The 23,580-nt window shown below is 45.1% G+C and overlaps 2 protein-coding genes across 2 annotated transcripts; one reads left to right on the forward strand and one right to left on the reverse strand.

Moving 5' to 3' along the window:
• Positions 1-57: 57 nt before the first annotated feature.
• arg2 (arginase 2) lies at positions 58-9,945 on the forward strand. The gene is made up of 8 exons (XM_076985631.1): positions 58-451; positions 591-663; positions 5,552-5,726; positions 6,038-6,197; positions 6,682-6,776; positions 9,028-9,132; positions 9,453-9,589; positions 9,725-9,945. Exons 1-8 carry the CDS (start codon positions 341-343, stop codon positions 9,871-9,873), a joined length of 1,005 nt encoding a protein of 334 aa, XP_076841746.1. The 5' UTR covers positions 58-340; the 3' UTR covers positions 9,874-9,945.
• Positions 9,946-11,029: 1,084 nt separating this feature from the next.
• vti1b (vesicle transport through interaction with t-SNAREs 1B) lies at positions 11,030-23,239 on the reverse strand. Its single transcript, XM_076985634.1, has 6 exons — positions 23,008-23,239; positions 22,602-22,660; positions 17,589-17,783; positions 15,276-15,449; positions 13,591-13,652; positions 11,030-13,496 (listed from the first exon to the last, which is right to left on the reverse strand). The coding sequence occupies exons 1-6, from the start codon at positions 23,102-23,104 to the stop codon at positions 13,403-13,405; spliced, it is 681 nt and encodes a 226-aa protein (XP_076841749.1). The 5' UTR covers positions 23,105-23,239; the 3' UTR covers positions 11,030-13,402.
• Positions 23,240-23,580: the final 341 nt, after the last annotated feature.

A 23,580-nucleotide genomic window follows, 5' to 3' on the forward strand; every position in this document is an offset into this window, starting at 1 on the left:
ATCTGACCAGCATGTCAGCCCAAGATATAAAATGCTGTTTACAACAGCTCATCTATAGCCACATCATAAATGTTAGAGACAGTTATTGAATTTCGGGCTAGTTCTGGTGAGTCGTTTTGGTTTCGGACTGACCGTTAGAGTGACCGTCACGCGAAACGTACGGGGTCCGGTGCGCCAAATTCGGGAGCTCATGAATATGCATGAGATGAAAGAAAGATAAAAGTCCTGCCTCCGCGCATACTTTCATTATCCGTTTGAAAAGAGGAGAACTGGACACAGAAGGGCTATTGTAGTCTATCCTGGCACTGTGATTTCTTAGGTTTTTCTAAGTTAAACAAACATGGCACTGAAAAGTACGGTGGCCCGCTTTCTCCGCTCCACACTGAACTCTTGTCAACAGAACCGTTTGCAATCTGTGGCGATTTTAGGTGCTCCGTTTTCCAAAGGGCAGGTGAGGAAAATGCAATTTGCAAATAACCTCAACATCGTTTGGTCCTTCTTTGCGTTATTTCGAGACGTTAAGAGACGTTTGGTATTCACGGTTGCGTCATGCGCGGTGATGTGATGGCTTGTCCGTGTTTGCTTCTCAGAAACGAGGAGGCGTGGAGCGGGGACCCCAGGCCATCAGAGATGCGGCTCTCGTGGAGAGACTGGCTAATCGTGGTAAGTACATTTGTCTTCAAATATTTTTTTCTCCTAGAATAAATCCAGACGTCGCCTCCATCTTAGCTCACATCAACTTGCACGAGAAAGGAAGTCTCGTTGCGTCATGCAGATCTCCGAAGTTACACTGAGGACACGGACATGGCCTCAAAATGCGTTTAAATATTCACGTGGTTGTAGTAAATGTATCCACTTTTAATGTTTTTATCTAATACAATGTTGATAGAGGACGGGCGTGTCTGACTAGACGGGTAGGCGTCAGAGACGCATTCCGAGACACTGGTGCACTGTTGTTTTTGTTGCGCCCGCATGATCTGTAGAGATTAGGGATGACAGGTTGATGAGTTGATTTTAAATCACTAAATAAATTCAGAGCGTTAAAAAAGTTGTTGACTCGGGCGTCTGCAAAGGGATCTGAGCGCCAACCGCTGACCTTTTACTGTTGATGCAACTTTAGGCTGTTTTTTAAGCAGTAGGGTGTTGCTTAATATGAGGCAGTTCCTTTTCCTTCCCAGTGCGGCAGCAGCATTCTGACTACAGTACCATACAGTGCGATGTACAGAGATGATGCAATAGCAGCAGAAATCCATTCAATCCTGTGCTATTGTTTCGCTAGATTGGGTCTAAAACTAGAAAATGAAATTATTACTTAAAAATAAGCTATGTAAATCACCTAAACGTTTGCAATGTGAGATATCTTTAAAAAAGAACATAAGGGGTGTGTTGGCAGGTGCCACTTGACTGTCGCACATCTTTCAGAAACTAGACCATCTGAACTGGGGGGTAGACTAGGACCAGTAGGTCTGTTGGGGGGCATATTCTCACTCAAGAGCTTAGTGCCATTCACAAAAATGATGTGTGACGCCTCATTAGGTGGTGAGAACCGCCACTGGATAACAGGCATCAGATAACATCTCCCTGCGCATCGGTGACTCGGCTGTTATAGCCGGAAGTGCGATTTGTAGGATGTGTTGAAATAGAAACGCCTAGTTTATGACTTTTTGACTGATTCCAGTTAGCCAACTAGCTTTAAGCTATTAACTCAGACTTTAGCAGAAAGCTATGTGACATTAACAGTAATAATAGCTCGAATGTATATAGCACGTGGAGTAGAAAGCCGTCGACGTCTGCCTCTCATATGTAATCACCGCTCCAGCCGCGAGGGGCGCCATCCGCGAGCTGGACCACGAACGGGCAGCTTCGCCATTCTACATGTGACTTTCTTTAAAAACGTAAAAGTAACTTTAAGGGCCTTTCCTTTGACAGGGTCGGTATTATAAGTGAAAGTATTATAAGTGATTATTATAAGTGAAATCCTGGTTATCTCCGATTACTGTCCGATAACTCGCGGCGCCCCAGCTGAGCGGCAGATGCCGTCGGGTAGAAGCGCTCGCGCCGGTCTGATGCTCAGCTTTCAGCGTGCACGCGCTGCCCCTCGCGGCCGCTCTAATTATAGTGCTTGAAAAGCACTATATTGATATTCCTCATACTTCTTCTTATTATTGTTCTTCTCCAAATTTCTGCGATTAATGCGGCCCGAACCGCTTAACGTACAGACTCCGTTCGAACTGCGTTTCGAAGGTCTCGGCTCTGTGTGGTGTGCTATCCGTTTTTGGAGTCGATTAGAGTTATAGATTTTAATAGAATTGAGATTAAAAATGAAAAAAGCCCTATTAAAATGAATGGTGGAATGTTCAGAAATTCAAATCTTAACAGCCAGTTAGAGTGTGTGCTGGCAAGAAAAATGATCAAAACTCTCGTGGATAAACTGCTGTAAAATCCTGACACCTTGACCTAGAAGCTCCATTTAAATTTTAAATGGGAGAGAAACTTGTCCTTTCTGGCACGCCGAGATATCTAATCATTTGATCAATTAGTTTTAGAGTTATGAGCATTTGTTTGGCACCAGACACAGAAAACTGCCCCATTGGCCCCCATATAAATGTATGAGAATCAGAATCAGCTTTGTTGAGATTTTTGTGTGTGTTTAACTTGTCATAAATCAGTCATTTTAGGGTCAAACCACACCAAAATATATCAAAATCATCAGCAAGGGGTCCTCTCTCACACAATCTCTTCGGTGAAGCGATAAGTTGTAACGTTAAGAAGAGACAGAGAGGGATCCTTATGCAAAAGCACAGTGCTCTTTATTTGGCAGATAGATACAACCAGAGAATGCGAGATGTTAATGCATAAACGGAGTTGATCTAATGCCGTTTGTTGAGAGTGGTCTATCCGGTCCGGGGTCGTAACGGGAAGGCAGAGTCCGTACGGTACCTGAGGGCTAGGCAGAAGACGGGGTCGAGGGAACAAGCAGAGGTCGGTACACAGGAGAAACAGCAGGGTATGATAACGCTCGGTATGCAACATGGTTGGCAATACTTCGCGACGAGGTGTTGTGATGACGGTGTATATGAATGCCTGGAATGTGGGCGTGGTGATGAGGAACAGCTGAGTCCTTAATGGCTATCAGGTGACATTCCTGACATAAGTTAAATGGGTCCTGAACTACGACCGTTTGTTCGGAGGGTGCAAATCACTAAAACAAGGCTTTTTCACTCAGTGAGAGTCACAGTTATTATTTGAATGTCTCTCCCCCTCCCCCACACACACACGCGCACACGCATGCATCTCTCATACCCACTCCACACAGTCACACACACATACATACATCTCTCATACCCAGATGGCGCAGATGGGGTAGATGGAGTAGAGGGGGCAGATGGGGCAGATGGAGCAGAGGGGCAGATAGGGCAGATAGAGCAGAAGGGGCAGATGGAGCAGAAGGGGCAGATGGAGCAGAAGGGGCAGATAGAGCAGAGGGGCAGATGGAGCAGAGGGGCAGATAAGGTAGAGGGGCAAATGGGGCAGATGGGGCAGATCTCACACACACACACCTACCTCACACACACAAAACACACACACACCTACCTCACACACACACACAAAACACACACACACAAACACACACCTACCTCACACACAAACACACACACACACCTCACACAAACACACACACACACACACCTACCTCACACACACACACACACACACCTACCTCTCACACACACACACCTACCTCACACACACACACACCTACCTCACACACACACACACACACACTTACCTACCTCTGTCCTATACCAACTCCAAACAGGCACACACACACACACACACACACACACAGAGACTTGCATCTCTTTTCAAGCACTATGTATTTCCTTCAGGAAATGCATGTCTAGTTACGTTGCTGCTCTCGATAACAACGTACTGCGTCGATAAAACATCCTTTTAAAAAAATATTGCTTGTTTAACTTACCATGCTCTTAATTATTATTGCTGTCACACATGATTGCGAACCCGAAGCCTTGCTGAATGCGCGAATTAAAGATGTTCTCGTTTGCGGGAGCATGATCAGCTGGTAAAGGGATAAATATTGCGTCGTGGTTAGGTGTCCTATAATCGTCGTCTGCCCCGTAATCCGATAGGCCAGACTATCTTCAGCCTATCTGCAGGATGGAATCCTTGAATGTGAACTATCTGCATTCCTGCAAGATATTTTTTTCTGAGAGGCGAGGAGAACAAACGCTCTCTCTGACGTAAATCCTGTGTAATGCTGCATTTAGCGTAATACTGGTGAGGGGGGGAGGGTGTGACGTAGAGTTGTAAGTCTGACGTTAAAAACGCGATGGTGTGAGGAAGAACTACTTCACCCAAGATTAAGCAGGCCAATATGAGGAGCCTTGAAAATACTTTAACCATATATGACACGGGGACTGGCGTCAGCAGAAGGCTCCAAGAATCCAAATCATATGTAATTTCATACAGTTCATAATATGGACATCCAAATTTGCCTCACTGCAGATATAACATTTAGATACACGTTGCAACGCTGAATGTTGCAGTAATGCAACAAGAATCGGAACAGTGTGGTTCCTTTAGATGGCATCTGAGTACTTAGTACAAAACGAAAGCAATCCTCTCATTACTAAACCAGCTGATGTTTCTCATGCTGACACGTCGCAGTAGTGTTTGTTTCTCATGCTGCGAGACCACAGTAGTCTCGTCAGCCTTACCAGAAACTCTGATCACCCACTTCCTGTTTTGCTGCGGTTTGCAAGTATACGGCTGTTAGATTGCAGCCGAGGTTGTGTTTATTCTGCACAGCCTTCCATCCCTGTGCTGTCTTTGTCATGGCATGTCAGTCGTGACATGCGTTCACACAGCTAATTTGGATTACTGAAACACATGTCCCCGCCGGCACATGACCCGAGGCCGAGCTGCCATCATTGGTTTGCGGTCGAATGGGTAACGCAGACCGGTTCCCAGTTCCTCCCCCAGTTGCTATACCACACGTGCACAGCGATACTCGCGTGTGCCTCTTTGAGGTTTACCTCACGCTGGCGCACCCCGCCAAGTACAACCAGTTCACCACGAATTCCTCCACAGTTATCAGCTGTTTGCACATTTGTGGAGGATGGGTGGCAGGGGTGCCAAGGAACTTGAGCAGGGACCTCTGGGGAAAGCGGGGTGGGTGGAAAACGCACAGTCAGGCGTCCCCGAGAGTGACAGCGAATAGCAGCTGCCCCTGCATGCCAGTCACTGCGAGTGCTTGGTCAGAGTTAGCTGGGAAGATATTTATCACTTATGGATGCCAGGAAGGCTGTCGCTGAAAATAACTGATTACTACAATAAACAAGCCGTTCTGGTTATCATTGCACTGCAGTTACTTCATTCGAGTTGTTATTTTGCAAGTTTTTTCCACTGTGCATGAATTGTGTTCGTATATTATTTTCTTTTGATGGTGTCTGCAACGGAACACCTTGTTTTGTTATTCATTTTCAGAGATCATTTTCTTTGTGCTTATCTGTTTTGCCCACTTCTCCAGAAAACCCTGTTCATGACTTTGGAGATCTGAGTTTCCCGCTCCTGGAGAATGACGGCAACTTCATGAACGTGCCTTTCCCCCGCACGGTTGGACGGGCCAATCAGATTGTGTCAGAGGCAGTAAGCAAGGCTGTAGGAGCTGGACACACCACCATCTTGCTTGGAGGAGATCACAGGTACGTCCTCACCTGGTCTAGCAGTCGCTGCCCCTTGGTACAGCCTTCAGTTTGAATCTTCACGCAACAAAATTATAAAATTATAAATATTTTCTCCATCTCTTTGATGGAGAAGGACAGGATTTATTTGGATGTAGTGGTGGACTCTATTTATTTCATTTTCCACTGAATAAAGTTAACAGGTTTAATGCAGAGATACTGCCACTGAATAACAACTTGTTTTAGCAGATGTCTCTGAAATGCAGTCAACAAACAAAAGAGAAGCAACATAAAAAAAATTGTGACTTTTTTTTTGTCTCAACCCCTTCTAGCTTAGCTATTGGCTCAGTGAAAGGCCACGCCAATCAGCGCCCAGAACTTTGTCTGATCTGGGTCGACGCCCACGCTGACATCAACACTCCCCATACGTCACCTTCCGGAAACCTCCATGGCCAGTCCGTGGCTTTCATGCTCAAAGAGCTAAAAGACAAGGTGACCCACTTTAATGGCCAAGCCTCTCGGATGTATTTGGCAGCCTAAACTTTAAATTCCTTCTTGGAACTTCTTGGAAATTCCCATTTGAACTTCACCCTGCTTGGCTCCCGTCATTGTAAATATCCCATGTTAGCCTACAAACGTGCCCTCGTACACACCCCCACAAACGAAAAGCATGTTGTCATTTTGAGGTTAGAGTTATATAATAGACTAAATTGGACAGCTAAATACCATACTTCACAAAAACCTGAACATTATGTGTCATCTGCTGACAGGAAGCCTTTAGACTCTGTACACCGTGAGATTGTGTAAGACCTCTAATATGAGGAACGTTCTTTGTCAGTATTTCATTATTTAACCAACACAACATTTGTACTGCCCTTGACTGAAAGTCCACAAAAACACGTCTCGAAGCATGTTTACCTTCAATCTCTTTCAGCGCTTTGCTCGTAATCTGATCATATTTGGCCTTTGGTTGTAGATGCCTGAAATTCCTGGATTCTCCTGGATGAAACCGTGTCTCACTGCCAAAGACGTGGTGTACATCGGCCTGAGAGACGTGGACCCTGGCGAGCAGTAAGTGTCTCGCAATTTGTCTCGGTTCAGAGCAACCCTTGGACCTCTGCTCCATGGACCACACGTAATCTGTCCACACAGCCTCTGATGTACATCCTGAAACACTTTTTGTTCCCGACTGTCAGCTAATCGTTCTGGGAGCTCTGGTAGACGTGCTGCGAAAAAACAAGAGAAACAACCCTCAAATGTGTATATGTGGACCAAAGCTCATAGTGCTTAACAGAAAGTATATGCCACAAAACAAAGGTGCTAGAGCACACACTGATCTGAAATCAGTTTCGAAGCTGTCCCTAACTGGGTGTCAGTACAGCAACACCAAAGGAAGTGAGAAACTCATGAACACATGAAGCGACCTCTTAGCACATCACACTGTGAGACAACCCAAACTCTGGCAACGGTGCGCAAGGAAAAGGTGCCGTCAACAGTGTTGTAAAATAACATTTCAAGATCAGAGTCCAAAATAACACCAAGATTCCTCACCTCTGGTTTATCTGAGACCAGAACCATGCGCATCTCTCGTGGCTCGAGTAAGTGTGTTGTTACGTCTTCCGTTAAAATCAGGACACTGTTATTCAACGTCAGGACTTTATTCAGCTGAATAAAATTCTAAGACAATATAATAACCCTGATATCAGGTGATACAGATAGGTATATCTATTTATCGCCTACTCACCTGAACTGCTATGGATATTTAGTTCAAGGTCCACGATCATTTGAACCAATGCTATACCAGTGAAACAGGGGGGGCATGTATTCATCCTTTTGGAACACTAGAACACTCATATTTATTTTTTTGGACACCAAGATTCCCAACGTACTGTTCTCCACATAAATTTATGCTCTAATAACTATATTAGGACAAAACTACTTTTTAAGTGGCAATAGGACTATATGGTCAGCTGTTGAGAGACAACGTTCTTGTCAACACTGAGGCGGTCATATTGTAACTACATGAACTGTACTAATGAACACTGCTGTGTACACACCATTACCTGTTCTCAAACTTGAATACATTTTTTTTTTACACAGAATATTGTTTACAATTAAGATGCCATTTTACCTCTTAGAGTTTCCAGCTAATAATTTGGCATATGCTGCTTAGTTATAGACACTGATAAATCTTCCATAATTCATGATGAACTGTTGACTGTTCTTTTTCCAGATTGGTTGTTTCATACTATTTTTTTAAGGCCATAGCAACTTCTCAAGCCATGGTTTTGGCTGAGGTCCGGTTACTGTGTTGTCCACGTTGTCCACACACAGTGTGGTTTCTGACAAGATCACATACAGTTAGAAAGCCGCTGGATTTGCATCTCGCGACATTCCCGAACCTCTCCGCGATGGATAAAACATTTTGTAAAAGAGTGAGACATCAATAAAACTAGCGCTTGATTCTTTTACCTGAGGGCCAAATAGTTAACAAAAAGTTTTAAATTGAATTCCTAAAAAAAGGCAACAAATTTTTGCATTTAAGGGCTCTGCAGTAAAAGAGGATTTTGAAGAGCCTTTGCATATTTCTTTCCTGAGAGGGTAAGATGGACAGACACGTATTACGTTACAGTATGCTGCAATAAACCTGCATTACTGATGCCTCGTGTTATAGACGGTTATATCCAATAGTGGTGGTGGTGGTGATTCATTCTTAATGAAAAGTGGTGGTGGCAGATTACATTCTTAGTGAAAACAGGACGCTGAGCTGTAGGTTAAATCTCGTTTGCTATGGAATATGAAACACTGTGAGATTTACATCTGCTTCAGTGTCCCTTACAGACATATTGGGGAAGAGCACAACAAGTTGAAACTCATTGCATGTTGCTTACAGTTACATGGGATGTTGTGCAATACCGTAAAGACTTCATGTTCCTTAAATGGTGGTAACTGTATTATATAGAGTTTCATTACAAATATCATACTAAGGACACTACCTAAGAAACTGAATTTCCCATTCGTGGGATCAATAAAGGTTATCTTATCTTATCTTAAGATAAAATGCAATTATCCCCTATAAAATGTCTGAGTAATTTAGCACTTCTTGATCAAATGTAGCCACAAGAAATAATTGGAATAATAATAATGTAATAAACAGAAATCAAAAACCAATAAAATAAAAATCAAGTCATTAAAAGAACTGGATATGTTTCAAAAACACACTGGAAAAACTCCCAGAGGAAGGAAACAGTCCAACACTTGACTGTCGTTTCGCTTTTGTCCTGCCCTGACATGTCTCCCGTTCTTTCTCCATCTTCATCAGCGTCATCCTCAAAGACCTGGGAATACAGTGCTTCTCTATGCGTGATATTGACAAACTTGGGATTCAGAAAGTTATGGAAGTTACCCTGGATCACCTCTTGGCAAGGTACGCAACCTGCTCAAATGTCATAGCCGTTACTGCATTACCAGAATAACAGCAGGTACATATAAATCCTTCAACACTGTTCACGTCACCCAGTTTGGCTTCAAAAAACTGGGTCAAGGCTGAAGAAATATGTTTGGCTTTTCAGTAGAAGGTCTCCTTTCATGTGAAAACACCTCCAAATGGGCTTGGGCTTTGATGGCTGGGATTGGCTTGATTAGCATTTTGGAGTGAAGTGGTGGGGAGTCTTAGCCCATATTGCCACAAACAGTGGGAAATGTTTTAACAGTGGTGACACCCTTGTTTTGAATCACCTGTCACAGGAAGAAACGTCCCATTCACCTGAGCTTTGACATTGATGCGTTCGATCCGTCTCTGGCCCCCGCCACGGGCACCCCCGTTAACGGGGGGCTGACCTACAGAGAGGGTATCTACATCACAGAGGAGATCCATAACACAGGTGAGATCTCCCTACAACTGTCACCTAAAAGTCATAAAACATATATTCAACCTCAAGAGATGCCGATGGTGTGAGCTACGGCGTTTTAAAAGGTTGTTGTGGAGACAGTGTGATAAGTCAGCATTCCGTCCTTAGGGTTGCTCTCCGTGATGGACCTGGTGGAGGTGAACCCGTCGCTGGGAGCCAATCAGGAAGCAGTGGAGGCCACGGCCAGCCTAGCGGTGGACGCCATCGCATCTTCACTGGGACAGACTCGTGAAGGGGCCCTGGCCATCCTGCAATAGACCCACATATGAGGACTCAGAGCGTCTCCAGTGGCACAGCTTGAAGACTTGAAACAAACAAACAAACAAACATACAAACAACAAAAAAAAACGCTTTGCATTCCACCATTTAAAAGCAACCCTTAGCAATAGTAAATGCACAGTAGTATATAACTACACACAAATACTGCACGAATATAAGATGTGTACTGCATAGAATGTGTTGCATAGAAAGGTATTATTAATCTGTATCCTTGAGAGAGGGAACCCGCTACCCTCTGAAATAAAAAAAGCGACAGTTGCTTAGATTCAAATGTAGCATGAACAGAAAAGACTAGAGGCTGAACAATACCATCAACGATACATTATATATATATATATATATATATATATATATATATATATATATATATATATATATATACATATATATATCGTCCCCGATACTGATATTGAAGTTGTCTGTTAATATAAGCAATACAGATATCCATTATATCATAACATTACTGATAGCCAGAAATGAGAGAAAGCACAAACTGGCGTGTTTAGATATATGCTGATGGATCGTTAAGAAGTTGATGGTGAAGTTAAGTGTCGGTGGATATTTAAGTTTGGATGTCGTGTTGGATGTATCTGCTGGTATTGGTGCAGTCCTCCACTGCATTAACTGCCTCAAAAAAAGAGGAAAAAATAATCAATAAATTAGTTCATTACTGTTGCTTGTCGGCTTTGTCTACTTTGAACATAAAATTAGCAGCAGATGACGTGTTGACTGAATGTCATTTTGAAGACTTTGCACTTTTGAACCAGATATGGTTTCAATGTTTTTCTTTCTGCACTGTTTTCTTAGATTAGATTGAATTCTTATTTTTATAATTACTAACAACTCATCAATTTGCCAGTGATTTTTTTTCTAAACAAATATGCAAATAATTTTCCTAACAAAATTGTGTACTTAAATCTATTTTTGTTACAATAAATTGTTTGATGGAAAAAATTCAGTCTGTTCTTCTTTCAATAACAGGACAAGTCCCGCTTCTCCACCGTGATATGTGTTTTTCAACATTTCTAATGACTGCACCTGCCTACAGTCGGCTACACGTTTAACATTAACAACCCACATTCTTACGCTCAGCCCTGAACACACCTGGGATTTTCCCCATGGTAGTCTCAGCTTGGTCACAGGTCTCACCTGATTGCAGCAGGCACAGCTCCAGACGGCCCACTATATCCTGTCCCGACCTTTGGGTCACGTGACTCACTATCCTGCAGCACATCTTGAGTATGTGGAGACACGCGGGGTGCACGTGGCCCCTTGACGCCGCTCTGACTACATGGTTGTCTTAGCCACCTGTGCAAGTGCTGACTCATTCCCTCAAGAGTCCTCCACCACTTAAGAAAGGTGCTGGGGAAAACACCGGGAATTTTCCTGGTAGCCTCGTCTCCAACCGTGCCTCCAACCATACCCCAACTCCTGGTTCATGTTGTTGATGGAGGCCACATGCTTCAGTGCGCTGTTGACGATCTTCCCACGGTCTTTAACCAGCTTCTCCATGACGTACGTTACAGTAGTAGCATCTAGATTACAACAGTATCAGGTAGTCATCCTCTCCCTCTAAACCCTGGAGAAACGACCTACATCCTGGCACCGAGGTGGCTGTGACTGTTAGATCATTCACAAAGGCTCTGATGGGAGTCGTCAAACTCAGAGTCCCTCTGCTTGGCAGCTCAGCTGAACAGACCAGCATGTTCTTGAGCTAATGAACCAGTGATCATCCAGTCACATATGAGTGCTCTTCATACGGATTCATCTCGATATTCATTTTCTCTTTGAAAAGGTACAAACACAGTCAGAAACGTAAACGTGCACAATAAAGTAGCTACATTTTGAAAACACTGTACAAGGATTAGTATAAAATTACATTCCAGTGGGTAAAACTGGCAGTTCTGGTGAAATGTTTTCGTTCACAGGAATCTTACTGCATGTAAAGAGCAGCCCTGGTCTACACATTTTAATAGTCTGGTATAGTTCTGTGAAATAACTTCTTTTTCTTTTTTCATAATGACATTTACAAAACAAAAAGCAGAATTGTTGTGTGAATGTTTTAATTTCAGACTGTTATATACTTCATGTCCTACTTGGCAACAATAATAGCAATTAAGTGTGCAAACCATAAACAAAATTAATTAATGATACATTTATTTTTTTAGTATTACTAATAAATAATTCTAAGAATGGCCTTTGGTTTGTGTTTATGTTTATATGTGATCAAAATAATATTTAATATTGGATTGGTCTGGGTAAAGCTGGGATTTCTGATCAGCCTTTGAAAAACCCAGTGAGGTCCACCACCATTGTCCATAATAGTAATATTACTCTTTATCCAACATTGTTCAGTTAGAGTGTTTTACTGTGATAAGTCACAGTTTATGTACATAAGACCTTTCTAAGTTATCTGTGAACTGAATGAATATATTACATCACAAACACAAATCGCGTCCATTGAACTTGGAACAATCATGGCCACAGAACTAAACGAATTCAACAAAAGATTAAATGTTGGATAAGGTGTTCTATTCAGGATCCAGATCAATTGTTTCCCATAGTGTCCTCCCATGACCTCAGAGTGCTTCTGAGCACAAAACCATGCCCACTTGTTATGAAAGAGTTGAGCCACTCGCAGGAGTTTTTAAATAACAGTAAGAAGACCAGAGCACGTGGGGTTACAGCAGGTCACTGGTGTTTATCCCTCCTGAACAGGAAGGAACATGCATGCATAACCACACACACACACACATACTCACACACACTCACACACACACCTCCCAGCTTCCTGTCTTGTGCAACTGTATCAGTTCTCTGTAAACACATGCCTGTCTGAGAACTAGTTTAATGGTATAATCACACTGCCATAAACGACAAATGCAAAGAGATTCTGTTCAATAGTTCATGTAAAAAAGAAAAAAACATTTCAAAAGATCAACTAAACTGATGTCTGACCTATTAAATTAGTCAAGTACAAAAAGGCAAACACTTAAGAGTCTGGTTCAGGTTCACTGTGTCTGTTCCTTTTTAACCGCATCTTCATCATTCTTTTTGTGTTATTCTTTTACCCACTTCTTTCTGGAAGCCATCACATGGTCACATGACGCTTGCTAGCTCCGCCTTTCCCCTGCTGCTGTCAACACTGGACAGATGCCAGTTTTGTTTAAATCCATCCACAGCATATGGAGAACACTCCTCATATGGCAGTAGAAGCCTGGCCTGGTATCTGCGGATGCAGGAAAGATGCAGGGTTTTACCCGCATCACCATCGCCCAGGGGCAGGGGGTGGGGCTTCTCTGCTCAGGGGGTGTGGCTTCTCTGCTCTGGGCCATGGATAGCCAAAAAGTCTGTCTCACTACCCATCCTGTATCTTCAGAGCAAGTCGGTGAGAGAGAGAGAGAGAGAGAGAGAGAGAGAGAAAGAGAGAGAGAGAGAGAGAGAGAGAGAGAGAGAGAGAGAGAGATAATGTTGCACATTCAGCTGTCTGGTGTGGGCTGGCGTGGCCTAGCGTCTGAAGAACTTGAGGTACACCACCGCTCCCAGTATGGCCACCTCCATAACGATGATGATCCCCAGCAGCAACTTATTGGTCATCACGCTGCCAGGACAGAGCGAGAGGAAGTTACAGAGCGAGTCATGGTGCTGTGGGCGGAGATGCCTGGAGCCTCCGGGCGGGGCGTGACGGGTCTTACCGTCGCGACATTGCCCGCAAGATCTTCCTGCTGCGACTCAGGTTCTCTCCAGTGTGCACCAGCTGGAGAAGAGAACGGAGGGATGACACGAAGGAAAAACACCTCACGCCTCTTCAGCAACTCTGTACAGAGTCACTTTATATCATCTGAAGAATCATCATCATCATCATCATCATCTGGCAATCAGGCTACAGATCTACCAATATGTCTAGGTAGTGTATCCATCCAAGGACTGAGCAACAGATCCATTAATTAGTCCTTCAATCGGTCTGTCCCTCACCCTAATCCCTCACTCACGTCCCTCACCCTCGTCCCTCACCCACGTCCCTCACCCACGTCCCTCACCCACGTCCCTCACCCACGTCCCTCACCCTCGTCCCTCACCCACGTCCCTCACCCTCGTCCCTCACCCTCGTCCCTCACCCTCGTCCCTCACCCTCGTCCCTCACCCACGTCCCTCACCCTCGTCCCTCACCCTCGTCCCTCACCCTCGTCCCTCACCCACGTCTCTCACCCACGTCCCTCACCCACGTCCCTCACCCACGTCCCTCACCCTCGTCCCTCACCCACGTCCCTCACCCACGTCCCTCACTCACGTCCCTCACCCTCGTCCCTCACCCACGTCCCTCACCCACGTCCCTCACCCTCGTCCCTCACCCTCGTCCCTCACCCACGTCCCTCACCCACGTCCCTCACCCACGTCCCTCACCCTCGTCCCTCACCCACGTCCCTCACCCTCGTCCCTCACCCTCGTCCCTCACCCTCGTCCCTCACCCACGTCCCTCACCCTCGTCCCTCACCCACGTCCCTCACCCACGTCCCTCACCCACGTCCCTCACCCTCGTCCCTCACTCACGTCCCTCACCCACGTCCCTCACCCTCGTCCCTCACCCACGTCCCTCACCCTCGTCCCTCACCCACGTCCCTCACCCTCGTCCCTCACCCTCGTCCCTCACCCACGTCCCTCACTCACGTCCCTCACCCACGTCCCTCACCCTCGTCCCTCACTCACGTCCCTCACCCACGTCCCTCACCCTCGTCCCTCACTCACGTCCCTCACTCACGTCCCTCACCCACGTCCCTCACTCACGTCCCTCACCCACGTCCCTCACCCACGTCCCTCACCCTCGTCCCTCACCCTCGTCCCTCACCCACGTCTCTCACCCACGTCCCTCACTCACGTCCCTCACCCTCGTCCCTCACCCTCGTCCCTCACCCTCGTCCCTCACCCACGTCCCTCACCCTCGTCCCTCACCCTCGTCCCTCACCCTCGTCCCTCACTCACGTCCCTCACTCACGTCCCTCACCCACGTCCCTCACCCTCGTCCCTCACCCACGTCCCTCACTCACGTCCCTCACCCACGTCCCTCACCCTCGTCCCTCACTCACGTCCCTCACTCACGTCCCTCACCCTCGTCCCTCACCCACGTCCCTCACCCACGTCCCTCACCCTCGTCCCTCACTCACGTCCCTCACCCTCGTCCCTCACCCTCGTCCCTCACCCTCGTCCCTCACCCTCGTCCCTCACCCACGTCCCACGTCCCTCACCCACGTCCCACGTCCCTCACCCTCGTCCCTCACCCTCGTCCCTCACCCTCGTCCCTCACCCTCGTCCCTCACCCACGTCCCTCACCCACGTCCCTCACCCTCGTCCCTCACCCTCGTCCCTCACCCTCGTCCCTCACCCTGTCTCTGGTCCGGTCCAGCTGCTCTCTCTGTTCTCCCAGCTCCTCAATGATGTCCGTGCCGATCTGGTCGGTCTCAGCGGCGATGCGTTGACTCCTGGCGATGCTCTGTGAGGCGCTGCTCAACGCCTCCGTGCCCTGGAGCAGCATGACGCGCTGGGCCTGCAGTTGGGCCTGAACACGACCAGAACACACTGATGAGGAACAGGGCCACACCCGAGACCCTGGAACCTTACAATCTGTACACTGGTAATATGAATATTAGCGTCAAACACAGCACAGGGCTAAGGTGGCATGCACCTCCGTCCAGGAAGCACAACGTGCTGCACTGTGCACTGCATGACACACCACTGTCCTGTTGAGTGACCTGCAATACGGCATCATGTGAACGACTCATCAGCTCATTTGTAATGTTGGAGACCAGCAGACGGACACGCAGTGCACGCAAGAAAGCACTTGCACGAAAGAATCATTTTCACACTGATTATCTTTTAAAATTGTTTGAATCATGTATGCAATCACATATTTCACTATGAAAAAAACTGAATTTGACCATTCAAAAGTTTAAGTGAAAATGAAAAGCTTGAAATCCAGGCAGAACTGTAAAAAAAAAGAACACAGGATTTCCTGCACAGGAAACTCCTCAATTAAATATTTTTCCTTTGGGGTTGCTGTAAAGGTCATGGTATTAATGTTTATTGAATAATTTGGAAAAGTCTGGAATACAGCTTCAAAACTCAAAGCTTTTGTTTTTTATACAGTAACTTCTGTGAGAAAAAATGTAAATGTGTAAGTGAAACTTTAGTCTGTATTCTGTCTGCTGGTTTCCCTCCTGACCTTAGTGTCTTTTCTAGATTCTTTCCATGTCCTGTTTTCTGCTGTCCTCAGCTAAATAATGTAAACCAAATGTGTAAGTGAAACTTCTTGGTGGTTCTGCATGAAAATAAAAATAATTTGTTCTCAATTAACTTCCCCCTGTACATCCTTCTTCTAAGCTTTAGCACCACACCCCTTCTGGTAACTGGGAGCCCTTAATAGCAAAAGTCACCATCTTTACCCGAAAACCAGCAGCACAGTTTCAACAATTTCACAAGATGCTTAGAACTACTGACAGATGTTATCTGTAATTAAACACTCCCTCTGTGCTTAATGCTACAGTTGCCAACTGCAAGACATTTTCACTTCCCTTTTTGTCCTTAGGGTCGTCTCTAGTACTGTCAAACTTAGGGTCGTCTCTAGGACCGTCACGCTTGGGGTCGTCTCTAGGGCCGTCACGCTTGGGGTCGTCTCTAGGGCCGTCACGCTTGGGGTCGTCTCTAGGGCCGTCACGCTTGGGGTCGTCTCTAGGGCCGTCACGCTTGGGGTCGTCACACTTGGGGTCGTCACACTTGGGGTCGTCTCTAGGACCGTCACACTTGGGGTCGTCTCTAGGACCGTCACACTTGGGGTCGTCTCTAGGACCGTCACACTTGGGGTCGTCTCTAGGACCGTCACACTTGGGGCCGTCTCTAGGACCGTCACACTTGGGGCCGTCTCTAGGGCCGTCACACTTGGGGTCGTCTCTAGGGCCGTCACACTTGGGGTCGTCTCTAGGGCCGTCACACTTGGGGTCGTCTCTAGGGCCGTCACACTTGGGGTCGTCTCTAGGGCCGTCACACTTGGGGTCATCACACTTGGGGTCGTCTCTAGGACCGTCACACTTGGGGTCGTCTCTAGGGCCGTCACACTTGGGGTCGTCTCTAGGGCCGTCACACTTGGGGTCGTCTCTAGGGCCGTCACACTTGGGGTCGTCTCTAGGGCCGTCACACTTAGGGCCGTCACACTTGGGGTCGTCTCTAGGACCGTCACACTTGGGGTCGTCTGTAGGACCATCACACTTTTGGACACATCACATCACTCGTTTGTTGGACCTTCACGCTTTCTCTGCTTTTCTGCTGCCATCAGCTCACTCAGCCATGTGTGGACACCAATTCCCACAATGCTGTTATGCAACAATGTCCTGCGTAAGAAATGCTGATTGATTTGACCAGCAGTGATGTTGACGCTCCAGAGCTCCAAGATGAACTTTAAGTTCTGTAGGCCATGCTCACACTCTTACAACATAATATATGAATGAGAATTGAAATTGACGTTGCATATGTTAGTTGTGTAATGCATATAGACGAGCACCAAGTTGACCTGACACCAAAGGACAGAATGTAACACCCCATACAGTACAGTACAGTACAGATCAATAGCTGGTCAGCTAAACTAACCTTTACATTGTCGGGCCTATGAACAGCTCCCCCTACAGGCCAGGAGAGGCATACTCACGCTGTGCTCATTCTCCACGGCATAGACGCCGTGCCTGCTGTCTCGAGGGCGGCCGGAGCGGCCCGGACCCGCGTCCGCGCCACGCAGGTCCCGCTGTAACTTGGTGAGGTCCCGGTGGTACAGCCTGACTTTGGAGGACATGGGGTTCCTGAAGGAAGACGGAGCTCCAACCAACTCCTGCTCCATCGCCTGAAGCTGGTGGAGGTGAACAACGAGAAAAGCCTGAAACACAGCGCTCGAAACCAACAACCGGACCCTCCAGCACAACCCGTCAGAGGACGCGAGCATTCAAAGTGAGCTTAATGTAACCAACCCAATAATACTCAACTTCTGAACCCGACACCATTGCCGATAACCATCTTCTTTTTCTGGTATTGCAGTAAAATTGGTGGTAAAATATCGACAGAAAGTGGCCCAACCTTACACGACCTTAACCAACCTTTCAGTCATCCTTCAACACTCGCATGAATAAGTCATCAGGTGCATATCGGGAACCATAACGTCTGAGCTGAACCACCAATAAAAGGATTAAAGTTTTAAACAAAGAGACGTTTATGCCTTCTGCATGGACACGTCAGCCAAATTTTACAGCTTCTTGTATTCCTCTGCAGGCCCTCCGCGTCATAAAGTCTGTTTGGATAGCTTGCAATCCTCAACATTACACATTTCTAGAGCTTGTTAAATATTCTATGCTCCTAAGTTCCTGCTGGATTCTAATCTTCCCTTGACAATATAAAATAAGAAGAGATAAGAAATTTTATTGATCCCACACTGCAGCATCACACAGCAGTAAACATACAAGAGTAGACACAAAATAGTCAAAAACAGGGACAAACAAATTAGTCTGAGGTAGAGAGGAGAGTTACAAAAGTACTTATTTCTAAGTTTACAAGAGCAAGATGCGTCTTGCCTGTAAAGTACATAATGAATCTACATGAACGGCATCAACAGGACAGAACCTACACAGACGAGAGGCGTCCAACTGTCCAACAGCAGCAGTGATGACAGCTCTCACTTTAAACTGCACAATCAGTGTGAAAGTGTCACACCAATAAGTAACGAAGCTCCGTGTGTATCCGCGCACATTAAAATACTGCAGACATTGATCTGTGTAGTGCTGCTCAACAGAGTGGAGACCAGTAGGGTCCCTACTAGTGAGAGTGGAGACCAGTAATGTCCCTACTAGTGAGAGAGTGGAGACCAGTAGTGTCCCAACTAGTGAGAGTGGACACCAGTAGTGTCCCTACTAGTGAGAGAGTGGAGACCAGTAGTGTCCCTACTAGTGAGAGAGTGGAGACCAGTAGTGTCCCTACTAGTGAGACAGTGGCGATCTGTAGTGTCCTCACAGACGTTTGCCATCAAATCTGGCCCTCAGGTCTTCCCCCATTTTCTGCAGGAGGTGTGATGTATGGAGTGCTAAGAGGTTTATTGGGAGTCTCATGTTCTGCTCCAACACCCAGAGTCTCCAGCTTGGTTCCCACAGCAGATATTCTTCACCAGCTCAGTTCACTCAGAGTTCTTCTGTTGATACTGTTGCTCCAGCACACAACAGCATAGAATAAGGCGTTTGATCTCATGTCCTTCTTTAACACAGGACAGCTGGAATGGTACTGTCAACCCATATAAAAACTGGTTTAACTCATATAAACTGGTTTAACCCATATAAAAACTGGTTTAACTCATATAAACTGATTTAACTCATTCACTCACAGCTGCCCTCAGCTGATGTTCCAAGGCTGTGCTGGTTGAAGGCTGTAACATCTTTCCAGCCTGTCCATACATCATGTTCTTTCTTCTCCAGTGTGGTCTCCATCTTAACTCTGTGGTCCTCTTGGCAGTGTTAATCTTTGGTCTGAGCTCTTTTTGAACACTCTGCATGTCGTCCTAGACTCGTGTCCCAAAGGCTGTTTTTTTGTGGTTAAGGAGAGATGTTTAAGTTGCTTGTAGCCCATGGCGCGTTACTGGAACAGTATCGGATACCAACAGTCCACAGGAACTTATGTAGTCTGTGATGCATGAGATTATCTCATCACTGTTCAGATTGTGTGATGCAGAGAGAGCACGTGGAGGGTGAATCCATGGCCTCGGGTGAAGTGTGTGAAATGTGTGATCTTCATCAAACCCAAAACTTGCACCATGTGACCCATTAGAGGCACAAGAGGACAGTGACCTGAATATGAAATGTATCTAACGTTGACAAGTCAGGCTTCCTTGTATTTCGGTGCTATCGCCACAGGAGTGGTGAACAGAACAGACCTGCGGCTGCAGGTTGCAGGGGGGACACTTTTAGCTGCTGCACACCGTACAGCATTTCATTATGCTTGCTAAGCACTTCAAATGGCATTTACTTAATTAAGATGAAGAGAAAGTAGGAAATGATATCAGGAAGCAGAAGGTTTATACACAGTCAGCTCTTTACAGACTTACGGCATTAGGCGGACTTACAATGGTAATGAGTACAATTTGATCAATTGAGGGTTAAGTGTCTTTCTCAGGGCCCAACAGTGGTAATCAGCACCATCGGGTTCTCTGCTGAGCCACCTCTGTCTTCATTTGCTAAATATAATTTAGTAGTTATACACATCACTACTATAATTTCGCAAGAATGGTGTTGGCATCAAGTTGTTTGGGAGAAGTGAATGAAACAAGCCATAAAAGATAAAGGTCAATAAATACCTCTTTTCAGCAGCCAACGAGGTACATTTGATTAATAAGAATTTCACTAGTGCCATTTTTTTTGTTTATGTAATGAGATTATTATTAACAAATTAATCTATAAGGATTTATTGTTTTTTGTGTGTGTTTGGCTGCTTTGGAAAATGTTTATCCAGAAATAGGGACTCTTTTCATGTGAATGTGACTGTCTGCATTGCCTGTTCTAAATTGGTCAATATTTACATGTATTCATTTATGGGTTTACATGGATAATTTAAGTATTATTTGCATTAATTCTTTGCCAGATAATTGCACTTATGATTCTGTGTAGTTCTCACAATGGGGGTCATGTGTAAATCATTAATCCACATACCATCCATTGAACCAAGAGATGCGGCTTCATGTGGTAACTGGACAGAGTCAATAAGACAGTCCAACAAGGCTTCCGCTGTGTCTACAGGATCAGCACTGGTGCAAGTTCAGAACATCTAGATCCAACTTCCCTTTTTAAAAATCCTGGTATTCTGAATCCCAAGGCAGTTTTCCTTCTGATTTTTGTCTGTCATTGTTTGGTTGTACATGGTTAAAGAGATTGTTGCGTGGTGGTTTGATCCATTTCTCCATTTTATTCCCATAATCTTTTATCATTTTGATTTTAATTTTTTTTGTTTATGCCTACAGCATGGTCTAGTTAGTTCCATGACTAGATACCTAATTTCCTTTTATATAGATGAACCTTCTCAATAATACACTGAATTTGTTTGGTGGTATTGCTGACCAGCAGTATTACAATAAATGCATATTTTTTCAGACTCTGCCTTAGAGGCAGACTAAGATAATACTAGTTAAACTTCAGTAATTAGTCTTTGATGATAATTAACAGTTAACACCTGGTGTCCGCAGTTATGGTTCATTTGATAAATTCAAATATATATTGCTGTAAAAATGAAACTAGAACAAAGCCCTGAATGACAGTTACAGGTTTAATGAGCCTTTGGTGCCCTCTAGTGACAGGAAAGCACTTTTAGGGGAAATTAAGATTCCAGGTAAATGAGAAAGAATGCAGCTAACAGAACATGTTTTATCAAAGCTTTGTAAAACCAAGTTATTGTTTATAATCTCCTTATAATAGTGGTCGGGGATTCTCTGTCAAACTGAATCTCAAGGAACTGCTGAAGGTTGAGCATTTTCTAGGGATATCACAGAAATTCTTACATTTCCAGGGAATATATTCTAAAGTCTTAAATATATATGATGCTATTGTTTAAACATTCTACAAAAATCCAGCAGTAATAAGCAACATAAGTATTCTAAAACACTTCTCAAAAACCAACCAAATTGGCTAATCAGACTGGGCGTGGTCCTAATATTTTAATTAGCATGTTTGACTGACAACTCACTGTCATAGACTCATAGCCTGCCTGCTAGAAAGCTGAATATCATGCAAGAGGAGTGAACATTAGTCACACAAGTGTACATGTATGAAACATCCATCCATTCATCCATCCATCAATCATCTTTACTGCTTAATCCCGCTAGTTGGGGTCATAGGGGGGCTGGCTGGAGCCAATCCCAGCCTCATCAGGTGAAGGCAGCGTACACCATGGGTAAGTCGCCAGTCCACTACATGGCCAACACACATGTACACATTCACACCTACGGGCAATTTAGAGTGGTCAACCTACCACACATGTCTACCTACCACACAGGTACAGGGAGAACATGCAAACTCCACAAAGAGCGGACCAGACCGAGAATCGAACCCAGACCACTTTGCTGTGAGGTGTATCTTGGGAACACCCACACCTGTATATGTTGTAGGGTGTGGTACTGGTTAGTGAGGCTGAACATGGGTCAGCATGCTCGTAGCAAGGTGACGTGAATTATGGGAGTTTGAGCGTGACATGGCGGTGGCTGCCAGACGGATGAGACATTCTATTTCTGATGTTGTGCGGAATTTTACATTTCCGCACGATCCATATTGTCATGTGTGTACCATAATTACTTCATAGAAGGTATTCCCACCCACAGTGGACAGGTGAAACATTGTGACCGGCGCCGTCTGGTTAGAATTGTTTGTGGAGCTCTGTGTGGCCTGCCCGTTCACCCAACACGATCCCAATTCAGCACTTATGGGATGTGGTGAACTGGTCCATTCATAACAGAGGTCCTGCACCTACATGACTTTTGGCAGGTCAAAAAAAAGCTAACTCAACTTTGGTGATAAAACACAGCAATATAAAAACTACTCCTTCTAATCTTGCAAATATAAATACTACTTCTTCTAATCTTGTAAAATAAATACTTCTAATCTTGTAAAACAAATACTACTTCTTCTAATCTTGTAAGTATACTTACTACTTCTTGTGCCTCCCCAATCCGTTCATCAAACACTCTGATTAACTTCTTCTTCTCCTCTAAGAAGAAAAACAAAACAATAACGTTTTACATTTTTCTAACAGAAGTTCCCCTTGTTTTAGGTCGTATATCTTGTTATCCGCTAATTAACACTTTATTGTGCTAGAACAGGGGAGATTGAGAGGAGAAGAGGACGAGGTTTGGCAAAGCGATGCGGAACAGGTCCTCTTGAATAAGGGACTGGGACATGTTCACGGGGATTCAAGCATGCATCTCATGATCTACTGTAATCTTTACACCGGAGCCGGGTGCATTAAAACAATGTGTATGGGGAATAAGGTGTGGAGAAGAATTAACTGTCGGCGACAGTGGGAAATGTTGAAGACAGGAATAAACGTGCAGCTACCCCCATGACATCGCGCCGCTCCATCAGGAATCGCTTTCAGCTCGTCGTACAGTGACCTGTATATCTCGTGAAGTTTCTCAAACTCCTCGGATGACATTTTTGTATCTACAAGTGACCGTTAACTGCTTTAATAATATTTCCAAAAACACCGACACAACGCTGCTGTCAAGACGCGAACAGTATGTGGCTATAATAACAACATCCTGGAGAAACGTTTCCTCGTGATCGCAGGTCACGTGATCGCAGGTGGCCACACGGGCGCCGGAGCTCAAGGCAGGAGAAACAAATTTTAAACATTAATATTACTTGTCATGTTTAGCTAGTTATAACGAGGCGTGATATATATTAAACTTGTAATACATTAAACATCACCACAGTTACACATTTCCCGAATAATACAGAACAATTTTATAAGGCGTGCTCCGCATGCTTTGCACACTATGGCATTCTGGTCTATGTAGTTTTCGTTTTGTAGTAAACTCAGGTATTTCATTTTTGGGACGCAGGCTTTTATAGACTGTGTATTTTTGTGCAATAAGATCAAATTCGATGTATGAACGTACGTATCGTTTT

The sequence above is a fragment of the Brachyhypopomus gauderio genome, unplaced genomic scaffold (assembly GCF_052324685.1).
Source record: "Brachyhypopomus gauderio isolate BG-103 unplaced genomic scaffold, BGAUD_0.2 sc43, whole genome shotgun sequence".
Lineage (NCBI taxonomy): Eukaryota > Metazoa > Chordata > Actinopteri > Gymnotiformes > Hypopomidae > Brachyhypopomus > Brachyhypopomus gauderio.

Excerpts from the sequence above, each read along its gene's own strand:
- arg2 (XM_076985631.1), top strand. The coding sequence starts at position 341 with ATGGCACTGAAAAGTACGGTGGCCCGCTTTCTCCGCTCCACACTGAAC. Across the intron at positions 6,198-6,681 it reads TCAAAGAGCTAAAAGACAAG|ATGCCTGAAATTCCTGGATT; the intron begins GTGACCCACTTT and ends CTTTGGTTGTAG. Across the intron at positions 9,133-9,452 it reads CTGGATCACCTCTTGGCAAG|GAAGAAACGTCCCATTCACC; the intron begins GTACGCAACCTG and ends CACCTGTCACAG.
- vti1b (XM_076985634.1), bottom strand. The coding sequence starts at position 23,104 with ATGTCATCCGAGGAGTTTGAGAAACTTCACGAGATATACAGGTCACTG. Across the intron at positions 22,661-23,007 it reads AGCGGCGCGATGTCATGGGG|AGGAGAAGAAGAAGTTAATC; the intron begins GTAGCTGCACGT and ends TTTTCTTCTTAG. Across the intron at positions 15,450-17,588 it reads CCGTGGAGAATGAGCACAGC|GCCCAACTGCAGGCCCAGCG; the intron begins GTGAGTATGCCT and ends GGTCGTGTTCAG.